Below are 12,236 nucleotides of genomic sequence, written 5' to 3' on the forward strand. Positions count from 1 at the left end.
CTTTCTCTAGTTGTGGCGAGCAGGGGCTACTCCTCGTTTCGGTGTGTGGGCTTCTCGTTGCGGTGGCTTCTTTTGTTGCAGAGCACGGGCTCTAGGCACACGGGCTCAGTAGTTGTGGCTAGCAGGCCCTAGAGCGCAGGCTCAGTAGTTGTGGCACATGGGCGTAGTTGCTCCGTGGCATGTGGGAACTTCCTGGACCAGGGCTCGAACCCGTGTCCCCTGCATTGTCAGGCGGACTCCCAACCACTGCGCCACCAGGGAAGCCCATGGATCTCTTTTCTTTTCTTTTCTTTTTTTTTTTAACTAGTATAGATAGACATTCATTGATTTTATCTTTTCAAAGAACAAACTTTTTAGCTTTGTTAACTTTATTGTTTGTTTAAATTTCATGGGTTTTGGATTTTTTTTTAAAATTGAAGTATAGGGGACTTCCCTGGCAGCGCAGTGGATAAGACTCCGCGGTCCCAATGCAGGGTGCCCAGGTTCAATCCCTGGTCAGGGAACTGGATCCCACACACATGCTGCAACTAAGAGTTCACATGCCACAACTAAGGAGCCCGCCTGCCGCAACTAAGACCCAGCGCAACAACAACAAAAAAATCCTTTAAAAAAAAGTTTGAAATATACCTGATTTACAATATTAGTTTCAGGTGTACAGCATAGTGATTCATTATTTTTACAGATTATATTCCATTTTAAATTATTATAAAATAATGACTATATTTCCCTGTGGTGTACACTATATCCTTGTTGCTTATTTGTTTTATAATTAAGAGTTTGTATGTCTTAATCCCCTACCTCTATCTTGCCCTTGTCTCCTTCCCTCTCCCCACTGATAACCACTTGTTTGTTCTCTATATCTGTGAGCCCATTTTTGTTTTGTTATATTCTTTCATTTGTTTTATTTTTTGGATTCCACCTGTGAGTGATAAGTATTTCTCTTTCTTTGACTTGACATTACACTAAACATAATACCTTCTAGGTCCATCCATGTTGTTGCAAATGGCAGAATTTCATTTTTTATGGCTGAGTAGTATTCCATTGTGTACATGTACCACATCTTCTTTATCCATTCATCTGTTGATGGACACTTAGGTTGCTTCCGGATCTTGGCTATTGTAAATAATGCTGCTATGAACATTGGAATGCATGTATCTTTTTGAATTATTGTTTTCATTTTCTTCCAATATATATCCAGGAATAGAATAGCTGGATAATATGGCAGTTCTATTTTTAGTTTTTTGAGGAGCCTCAGTACTATTTTCCATAGTGGCTGCACCAATTTACATTCCCAGCAACAGTGCACTAGGGTTCCCTTTTCTTCACATCCTCACCAACATTTTTTATTTGTGGTATTTTTGATGATAGCCATTCTGACAGGTTATCATTCTGACAATGATATCTCATTGTGGTTTTGATTTGCATTTCTCTGATGATTAGTGATGTTGAGCATCTTTTCATGTGCCTGTTGGCCATCTGCATGTCTTCTTTGGAAAAGTGTGTTCTGGTCTTCTGCCCATCTTTTACTCAGGTTTTTTTTTTTTTTTTTGATATTGAGATGTATGAGCTGTTTATATATTCTGGATACGAACCCCTTATTGGTCATATCATTTGCAAATATTTTCTCCCATTCAGTAGGTTGTCTTTTCATTTTATTGATGGCTTCCTTTGCTGTGCAAAAGCTTTTAAGTTTAATTAGGCCCCATTTGTTTATATTTGCCTTTTTTTTTTTTTTTTTGCCTTCAGAGACTGATCCAAAAAAAATATTGCTACAATTTATGCCAAAGAGTGTTCTGCCTGTGTTCCCTTCTAGGAGTTTTATGGTTTCAGGTCTTAACTTAGGTCTTTAATACATTCTGCCCACCCGCAGTATTGGGAATGTAGACGCTTAATTGTGAAGGCTACTGCTGAGCCGGGGAACAGAGTATGGTAGTAGGACAAATTAGAACACCACCAAGCTTGATGTTCTTACTGAAATTCAGGAATTTTTCTTGAATAAATGCTCCCTAGGTTGCTGCAAGACTGGTCAATTTCCAGAGTTCTAAAAAGGTTAATTCTGAAAGTTTTCATGAGGATTTCCATTGTTTATATGATAAATTTTCAGAGGTCCTTAGTCCCCATTTTCTCTGATGTCACCCCACATTATGTTTTTAAGCAGGCAGTTTACATGGTTGGACTCTAGCCAAACTTTGTCTCTTATGTTAGCAGAAATCTTAGTTTCATTTTTTTGGCCTTAGATGGGTGCATGGAGTCCGTACCACCACACATGCATAGTTGAGGGCAAAGCCAGTGATTTGGGAGGTTTATACACAGAATATGGTTCTTACTTTCTTTGGTTCTCTCTTTCAGTAATTCTTTCACTTTCCAGCTGTTGTGGTTCTTCTAATTTCTGTCTTCCAGCTCAAGTAAAATTCAGGTTTTATATCTGTCTCCACTTGGCACAAACTGTGGCCTGCCCTGAGTGTAAAAAGCCATAAAAATGGGAAATGCACCCAGTACAATTCCCTTCATCCAAGTGTTGAGTACCTTCCAGTGTCTCCCTGTTTCTGTCTCTCTCCGATGTCTTCAAAGTAGCTGTTATTTTAAATTTTATCTAGAGTTGTTGTCTGCGGGTAAGGTTGGTTCAACAGAAGGTAATTCTCCATTATCAGAACTTGAAATCCACAAATACATTTTATAATAATAAATCCATTATTTAAAAAGCAATTTCTTAGTGAAAAGGCCAGCTTGTTCATTCCCCACTTTATTTTCTTTTTTAAAAAAAGAAAGGGGGGACTTCCGTGGTGGTGCAGTGGTTGGGAGTCTGCCTGCCAATGCAGGGGACACGGGTTCAAGCCCTGGTCCGGGAAGATTCCGCATGCCGCGGAGCGGCTGGGCCCGTGAGCCATGCTCGCTGAGCCTGCGTGTCCAGTGTCCGGAGCCTGTTCTCCGCAACGGGAGAGGCCACAGCAGTGAGAGGCCCGCGAACCGCAAAAGAAAAAAAAAAAAAAAAAAAAAAAAGAAAGGGGACTTCCCTGGTAGTCCAGTGCAGTGGAAGTCTCTGTGCTTCCACTGTAAGGGGCGCGGGTTTGATTCCTGCTCCGGGAGCAAAGATCTTGCATACCACGCAGTACGGCCAAAAAAATAAAAAAAAAAAATAAAAAATAAATTGAAAAAACAGAAAAGGAAGATAAAATTTAGAGTAGAATATTTTATTATCAGTATGTTCAGTAACATTAAAAATAAAATAGACGCTATCTTTAACGCTCTGGATGGAGTCTACTATGCCTCAAGGAAATGTCCACTTATCAAATTAAGAACCAGAGAATCAGAATTATGACTCTTTATGTAGAGACAAGAATTTGGTGGCTAGAGTGAAAGACAGCACAGTAATATAAAATGACATAGCAAAAAAAAAATGACATAGCAAAAAAAAAAATGACATAGCAAGGGATAACCAAATCATAGAAAGTATATTTCAAGCTTTGATGTGCATTTCAACCTGCCTGTGGCACCTCCCTCCCTCTGACCCTGAGGATCCAGAGTTGAGAAAAGCAATCTAGGAGACAGGCTCCCACTCTGGCCTGAGGGACCTGGGGCCAAGAAAGCTTTCCTGGTTCCTTATTTTCTCATCTGTATAATGAGCTCAGAGGCCCCTTGGAGCTTTCAAGTTCTAATTCTGAGAGAGACTGGAAATATACCTAAAGGAAAAGTTTTTGTTTTTTTTTTAAATTTATTTTTGGCTGCGTTGGGTCTTCGTTGCTGTGCTTGGGCTTTTCTCTAGTTGCGGCGAGCTGGGGCCACTCTTCATTGCTGAGCATGGGCTTCTCATTGCGGTGGCTTCTCTTGTTGCGGAGCACGGGCTCCAGGCGCGTGGGCTCAGTAGTTGTGGCACGCAGGCTCAGTAGTTGTGGCGCTCGGGCTTAGTTGCTCCGTGGCATGTGGGATCTTCCCAGACCAGGGCTCGAACCTGTGTCCCCTGCAGTGGCAGGCGGATTCTTAACCACTACGCCACCAAGCAGACCTGAAAAGTTTACCTGAAAAGTTTTTTTTTTTTTTTACCAGGGTGGTGGTACTCTTTGTGTACTTTTTTTTTTTTTTTTTTTTTTTTGCGGTACGCGGGCCTCTCACTGTTGTGGCCCCTCCTGTTGCGGAGCACAGGCTCCAGACTCACAGGCTTAGCGGCCATGGCTCACGGGCCTAGCAGCTCCGCAGCATGTGGGATCTTCCCGGACGGGGGCACGAACCCGTGTCCCCTGCATCGGCAGGCAGACTCTCAACCACTGCGCCACCAGGGAAGCCCTCTTTGTGTACATTTTAAAAATTTTTAAAAATTTTATCCCTAAATTGGCATTGGTAAGTAAAAGTAAATGAATAGAAATTCTGAAGGCAAGAATTAGAGACCAAAAATAGAGATTAGCCCTCTTCAGAGACATTACTTTGGCACCATCTGCTGGATAGTGTTTAAAAGCATTCCTGTACATAAACTTGCACTGCAGCTTCTTATTATTTCCCAAATGATTTAAAGGAAATATTGTCAAAATTATTTACATCCAAATTCAGTACCATACCAGTTTATGTTAGTAGGAATTCAGCTGTCAATCCACTATAACTGAAGGGGCATAGGACATGCCTTGGGTAACTTCATTTTTTTTAAAAATTTAGTTGCTGATTCTTTTATTCAGTATTAATGTATATCCACCATGTGCCAAAAAGTGGTGTCACGTGATTTTGGCAGAGACCATTGTTGCTCATGGAAAACCACAACTCTTCCATATTTCCCAGGAGTCCCCCCTTCCCTTGAGGGTCAGGTGAAAGGGAAATGAGCCCTTGTGCTTTGGAGCACCAAAAATTCTGTGTGCTTCCTTCATCCCACATTTCTCTGCCAGAGAGACTCAGAACCTGTATTAGTTTTCTATTGCTGCTGTAACAAGTTATCACAAACTGGTGTCTGAAACAATTCAAACTTATTATCTTACAGTTCTGGAGGTCAGAAGTCCAATATGAGTCTCCCTGAGCTAAAATCAAGGCGTAAGCAGGGCTGAGTTCCTTGGAGGTCCCAGGGAAGAATCTGTTTCCTTGAGTTTTCCAGCTCCTCGAGGGCACCTGCATCCCTTGGCTCACGGCCCCTTCCTCCATCTTCAAAGCCAGCCATGGTGGCTCAAGGGCTTTTCATAACGCATCTCTCTGACTCATGTCCTGTAAGTCACATCTCTCTCTGAGTCAGTCGGGAAACAGTCTCTTTTTTTTAATTGGAGTATAATTGATTTACAATGTTGTGTTAGTTTCTGCTGTACAATGAAGTGAATCAGCTATATGTATACATATATCCCCTCCCTCTTGGACCTCCCTCGCACCCATCTAGGTCGTCACAGAGCACCAAGCTGAGCTTCCTGTGCTTTATAGCATGTTCCCGCTAGCTAGCTATTTTATGCATGGTACATGTATACCATGGAATATTACTCAGCCATAAAAAGGAATGAAATTGGGTCATTTGTAGAGATGTGGATGGAGCTAGAGTCTGTCATACAGAGTGAAGTAAGCCAGAAAGAGAAAAACAAATATCGTATATTATCACATATATGTGGAATCTAGAAAAATGGTACAGATGAACCTATTTGCAGGGCAGGAATAGAAAGGCAGACATAGAGAACAGACATGTGGACACAGGGAGGGAAGGGGAAGGTGGGACGAATTGGGAGATTAGGATTGACATATATACACTACCATGGGTAACTTCATTTTAATGCACGTAAAGAAACCTTAGAATGTGTTTGAATTTCGTATGGAGTTTGTTTCAACAGAGTCTCAGTAGCATCTACCACAATCACTGTTGCTTTTTTTTTTTTTAACTGTTGCATTTTTTGTATACTAACCTTATCTGTCTTGGGAAGGCCTGTACACCAGGCACTTTATTTAATTTATTCAATCAATCAATCAATTAATTAATTTATGGCTGCGGTGGGTCTTCGTTGCTGCACACGAGCTTTCTCTAGTTGTCGTGAGCGGGGGCTACTCTTCGTGCGCGGGCTTCTCACTGTGGTGGCTTCTCTTGTTGCGGAGCACAGGCTCTAGGCACACGGGCTTCAGTAGTTGTGGCACGTGCGCTCAGTGGTTGTGGCTTGAGGGCTCTAGAGCGCAGGCTCGGTAGTTGTGGCGCACGGGCTTAGTTGCTCCGCGGCATGTGGGATCTTCCCGGACCGGGGCACGAACCCGTGTCCCCTGCATTGGCAGGCGGATTCTTAACCGCTGCGCCACCAGGGAAGTCCGCACCAGGCACTTTAGATACAATATCTTAATCTTCTAACAAGCAATCACATGTTTGTTAAATAAAATTTCCCTTCTCCCCAGGACTTTGAGGACAACCCTTCAAGGACACTCCCTCACCCATAGCTGGTATTGTACCAGTTTTGTCACTTGTCAGGAGGGTGACCCTGGGTAAGTTATTTAACCACCCTGTCTCAGTTTCTCATCTATAAAGTGCCTATACCTCCCTCATTGTCTGCTATGAGGCCACAATGGTTAACAAAGCCTGGCACTCTCCAGCACTCCCAACCCTCCCTGAACTGTCATCACAGGCATGACAACAGACCCTGCTTTTCCTCTGGGACTACCCATCCTGACCACCCCCCAAGGCTGGGAGAATTCCCATGAAGAAAATCCTCCATGTCCCATCTACTTGGGGCCAGATGGATTTTATTGATTAATGGACTCAGCTGTGATCTGAGAACACACTTGTTTCTAAAGTTTCTGATATCATACAGCCTAGTTATGGCCCTTTTAACATACTTATTTCTCAGTATGTTGACCTTAGAAAATTGGAAAAACACAGAAAGGTATGGAAGTCTCCCCTAGGCCAGTGACCCCAAATAACCTGTGGCAGAAGCCTTTGTTGTCCACCAAAATCCATCCTCTCCTTTCACAGTTAGAATAGCAGGCAGGGATACGGCTCACGCCATTTCCCAGTCCAGTTGGCAGGATCTTCCTGGACCAGGGCTCGAACCCGTGTCCCCTGCATTGGCAGGCGGATTCTCAACCACTGTGCCACCAGGGAAGCCCTCTCTACTTTAAATAATGCTATAATAAACATTTTTGTGCAGAAGTCTGATTCTGTATTTTGAACCATTTTTAAAAACGTCACCAGAACTGGTATTATTCAAAGGTTATGAACTGGTATTATTCAAAGGTTATGAAAAGGTTGAACTTCTTTTCACAAAGACTGAATCAGTTACATTACCATCACTAATGATGCACTCATTCCATCAGACATTAAAAGCAAAAGGATTTTTACAAATACTTAACAGCATAAACATATCAACTTGATTTTTTAAAATTTCCTCTTTTATTTTGCATTTCTTTGATCACTACTGAGATTGAGCACTTCTTCATGTTTGTTAATTAGTTGTACCTCGTCTTTTGAGAATTTTGTTTATGTCCTGCCATCTATTGGAGTCTACATTTCCTGTAGATTTAAATAATCTTAGCACTCATAAATCCTATCAAGAATGGATCATCCAAAATTTCAGAAAGCATTTTATTGTCAGAACAAATATTAAGGCACAAAAATACATCAGTTTATTCAAACAAAAATCTTTGAAATAGTTTTGTCCTACATTCAGAGCAGCTTCTTCCAAATAATACAATAATTTAACCTTTTAAATAAAAATATATAACTTCTTAAGCCCCTTTCTCCCCAAATACATGTTTTCCTAGTTCTAAAGAAGTTTCTTATTGAGCTCTTGTGTTATAATGTACATTTCCTTAAATCTAGTTTTGTCACTTATATACATTCGCTATGTAATTTAGTACTTTAACCAACATGTTAAACTTCTTTCTTGTAAGGCATGGTGTTTTGTATTGCTTATCGCATGCTGTTGATCATACAAAGACACAAGTACCAAAACTAGGGACTTATAAATCTAGCATAATACGTCTCATAAACCAGTCCTGTATGGCCTAGTGCAACAGACTCAAATCCCTTTTGAAAAAAGGATATAAAAATCAACCTTTTATACTTTCATGTAGATGTATGTCTTTTATACTTTCAGTCTTCACATTACAGTAGTGCAAATATAATATACTGCAGTAGAGGGGGAAAGTCAGTACTCTCTACAGGATATGTGAAAGATTTTAAATATTATTTTCTTTACAGGAAAAGTAAAAAGCATGGGAGCATCTTATCTCTTGGGCTTAAAAAATTCACATATTCATCTATTTTTCCTTATTTTTTGAAATAAACTAACTTAAAGCTCCACTAAAGCAGATACTAATACTAATCTAACTCAAAGCATGAAAATTCCCTCTTAAGCAGATTTCATATATCACATAAACCTAACATGAATTGCATAACACAAACACTTAAGCATTTTGCCTAGGAACACAAAACTGGACTCTTATTCTCAGATCCCTGCATTAATAGGGAAACCTCTCTTGACGGCATCCTAAGAATCAAATGATGTGATAGCCTCAAAGACCCTGATGCCCAGTCTCTGGAAACTTTGTGCAGAAGCGGGGATGACGAGCTGTACGGTGGCTCTGAGTGTGACTTCCCCCTGGGGTCCTTCATCAGAACTACGGCTACAGCCCCAGGGAGCCCCTCCTGCACATACGAGGGGGCCAAGAAGGCCCTCTGTAGGAACACTCGGTTCAGCTCACGAGTCACCAACAAACACAACTGCCACCGAAGGTGACAGACACAGTATACGCCCCTTGAAAAACATTTCTGATGAGGTCATCAGGAGAAAATACTGCTTTCTGTGATGAGGAGAAAAGTCTGCATTTCCGTGTGCACCTGAGCCGTACCGGCAGCATCATCTTTCTTGCCAGCTGCAGACAGAAGTGTTTTTATAAACACTATCAAGGTTATGTGAGAAGCATTTTCCCTGATTACGACACAGTTACCATCAACTCCCTACTTGTACTCCACGACATCTGCAGCTGGAAACCCAGGATTCTGCATTTCAAAATTCAACTAGAGCCCTATGAGTTGCGGATCAATCTGCTTCAAAATCTGGGGACTGGTATCAGATACAGATGTTAGGAACAAGAAGGCACTGGTCACCTCCAGCTCTGAAACAACTGGGCTGAGGGCAAAATACACCAAAACCAGAATGGACATAAATGCTGGGAAAGATGGCAGGTCGGAGCCCATTATTGTGGAATAAAAAGAAATAAGGAAGGGAACCCACACTGTTAGATGTTCTTTTCTTGGGAAGGATGTCCCAAACCTTTCTCAGTACAACACGGTCAATATTCACTACTGAAAATAAATTTGAAAGGATCTTTCAAGAGGCATTACTACTAGAAAGCTTTTTTACTAACTCCTATGAAATGAGTCAATGAGAAACCAATTCATAATGCAGGCTTCTGAAAGAAATCATTTTGTTTTGTGGCTTCACAATGAAAAAAAGTCAATGAAAGGTTATGATTTAAGTGCTTGTACTGGTTACGACTTTAATGCTTAATCAAAAACTCTGGGCTTCCCTGGTGGCGCAGTGGTTGAGAATCCGCCTGCCGATGCAGGGGACACGGGTTTGTGCCCCGGTCCGGGAAGATCCCACATGCCGCGGCGCGGCTGGGCCCGTGAGCCATGGCCGCTGAGCCTGCACGTCCGGAGCCTGTGCTCCGCAATGGGAGAGGCCACGACGGTGGGAGGCCCGCGTACCGCAAAAAAACAAAAAAACAAAAACAAAAACAAAAACTCTGAATTCATCCTCAACTCACAAGGTTAGAACTCCTTCAAAGAAAGACATATAGGATTCTAACTTTAATTCCTATTCTAAATGTTCACTAGGCTGTATCTTTGGTCAGGAGAGCAGCAAAACATTCACCATTTCCATCATACTATATTCAACTGCTTTTCAAGTTTAGAACGTTCTGCATTAAAAAAAAATTTTTTTTTTTAAATTTCCAATTATACTTTTACATATATAATGTAACAAAATAATGTACAAAACATGGTTTAAGGTTAAAAAATTAGTTACAAGATTAATAGTGATGTACTATGCAGTTAAATATACATTTTATTATGAGACCAAATATGCTAGGATTACATAGAAAGTTCTAGTTTCCTCAAGGTTCACTGGTAATGAGCCTCCCAGCTCGCCAGGGAGGAAGTGCTCTGGCGGAGCCATGTGGCCAGAGGACCCCACCTGCCCCAGGTATTCAGCAGCAGTACACAGATATCTGGCCTGAGGGAGGGGACAGTGGCAGAGCAGATCTTTGGAAGTAACCTCTCTCCATGTACTGTGCTCCCCTGAGCTCAGGCAGAGAAGACCAATGCTATGATTTGATGTGTGTGGTGATAATTACACACAAGGGCTTTGTACAGATGTGCACACACACAGGTACACACACACACACACACACACACGGCAAGCCTAACCATATAAACATCCTTATGTTCCAACGTTAACCAAGTTTTACTTCTTATCAAATTGCTTCAGCATGAAAATCAAAGAGAATTATTACCGCACCTAGTAACTATAAACCCAAGAGATGGAGACACTGGTTTACCACACCTCAGAAGAATCACATCACCTGAATCAAACAAAGGTCAGTGGAAGAACAGTAGGAGTGTTGATGTAAAAAAGTTGTTTTAAATTGTCCTATTTCCCAGGAAAAAAAAAAGAGAACCCAAACCCACACGCCTGCCACCCATCAGCTAAGGGCGTTTGGGCACCTATCTTTATTATAATACTTCTCTCAGGTCATTGCAAAGTCTAGGCAATTTAATGGACATTAAACTGGCATTCAAGAGTCAGCTTAATAAGGGCTGCAGAACCCTCCCACCATCTGAATTCTTAATTTTAGTACACAGATTTCCAAGATCATGCAATAAAAACTTATTGTACTATATCAAAACAAAGTTCTCTTTTAGTCTTGAGGAAGTCCTTCCCTGTTAGGTAGGCTTCATTTATGTGGGTTCCAATCACATTATTTTTTCTGAAGAGAACATTTTTTCTGCCATTTCAGATCTGGTCATAATTTCCTTAAAAAAAAAAAGGGGAAGATATTCATCAAAATGTTGACGCTCTTCCAGGTCCTAACACAATCCTCTACAGCATCTCTACGAAGTATAGTCACAATTTTGTGGGGTACACGCCACGAGATACACAGAAATATTAGATACGGAAAATAAAAACCATATAATCCAGACTTCTAGTAATGGAGTATAATCAATTATCTGTTAAGTTCAGAAAACTTTAACATTTCTAATTCAGAATCACCAGTGTGAGGCAGGGACAGAGCTAAAATGGATTTCTTAGGCATAGAAGCTCATCTAGGGATTTGCCTGACTTTACCAGTTTAGGTATTTTTGAAATTACAAATCAATTATTTATCAAATGAATACTACAAATGCCCTTTTAAAAGGGTATATCTTTCCGTAGAGTTACAAATCCTGGAGTTCAACGGTTTTAGTAGCAAGGTGCGTATATACGGCAGCCTCCTCAAAACTTCCCATCCCACTGTGGCCAAATCCCCGCGCTGATAGCAGTCTTCTCCCTGACCTTTCAATGAACAGAGCTGTAGCTTCTCTCACATTCTACAGCCACCATGTAAATTACTCCTTAGCTACCACTCATTTCCCGCTACTCTTCCTCTGGATAAACTGGTGGTCCGCACGTCCATCCCTTAATCCTTACTTCAGACTTCTTCCTGTCCTGGGCCACCTGGCAGTGTCCAGATGATCTATAACTAATTTCTTCCCCCCAAAAACCTTCCTAAATCCACATCATCTATTCAAATTTCCTACTTAGTAAATGTAACTCAGAAACTTTATTTAATACCCTAGGAAAATATCTACAAATAAAAGAGATTGATTTAGACACACTGCCATCTTGAAGTCTTCTAAACTCTTACATCTTAAGATGTTAGAAAATCATAGACTCAAAACCTCATAAAATAATTCTTCCCTCCTTTTACACCAATAAGCATTTATCTTGCTGCTGTTTTAAATGAGGATCCAGTTCCTTAAAACTTTACCCACAACTCAATGCAGTCTTTCAATCTGCTCAATTTGTAATCATTTAAAAAAGTAACTTTCAGAGCTTCTTTTGAAATACATTTCTACTTTGTGAAAATAATAGCTCCAAGACATAAGTAAAAATATATTTTACCTCATCTGAATCCATTAATACTGGAAGAGCTCTGAAATAAAAGAAAAAAAAAAGTTGACAATGTTATTAAAAGGCCAGTGTAGGGCTTCCCTGGTGGCGCAGTGGTTGAGAGTCCGCCTGCCGATGCAGGGGATGCGG

The 12,236-nt window shown here is 41.0% G+C and overlaps 1 protein-coding gene across 1 annotated transcript in view; it reads right to left on the reverse strand.

Annotated features, from left to right (window-relative positions):
* Positions 1-7,499: 7,499 nt before the first annotated feature.
* Positions 7,500-12,236, reverse strand: part of TMEM87B (transmembrane protein 87B) — a 53,070-nt gene continuing 48,333 nt past the window's right edge. The window contains exons 18-19 of the mRNA XM_024129831.3: positions 12,099-12,129; positions 7,500-10,969 (exon numbers count right to left, since the gene is read on the reverse strand). Of these exons, the coding sequence (XP_023985599.1) occupies positions 10,910-10,969; positions 12,099-12,129 (91 nt within the window). The 3' untranslated portion in view covers positions 7,500-10,909. The remainder of the gene's footprint in view (positions 10,970-12,098; positions 12,130-12,236) is intronic.

The sequence above is a fragment of the Physeter macrocephalus genome, chromosome 12, assembly GCF_002837175.3.
Source record: "Physeter macrocephalus isolate SW-GA chromosome 12, ASM283717v5, whole genome shotgun sequence".
Lineage (NCBI taxonomy): Eukaryota > Metazoa > Chordata > Mammalia > Artiodactyla > Physeteridae > Physeter > Physeter macrocephalus.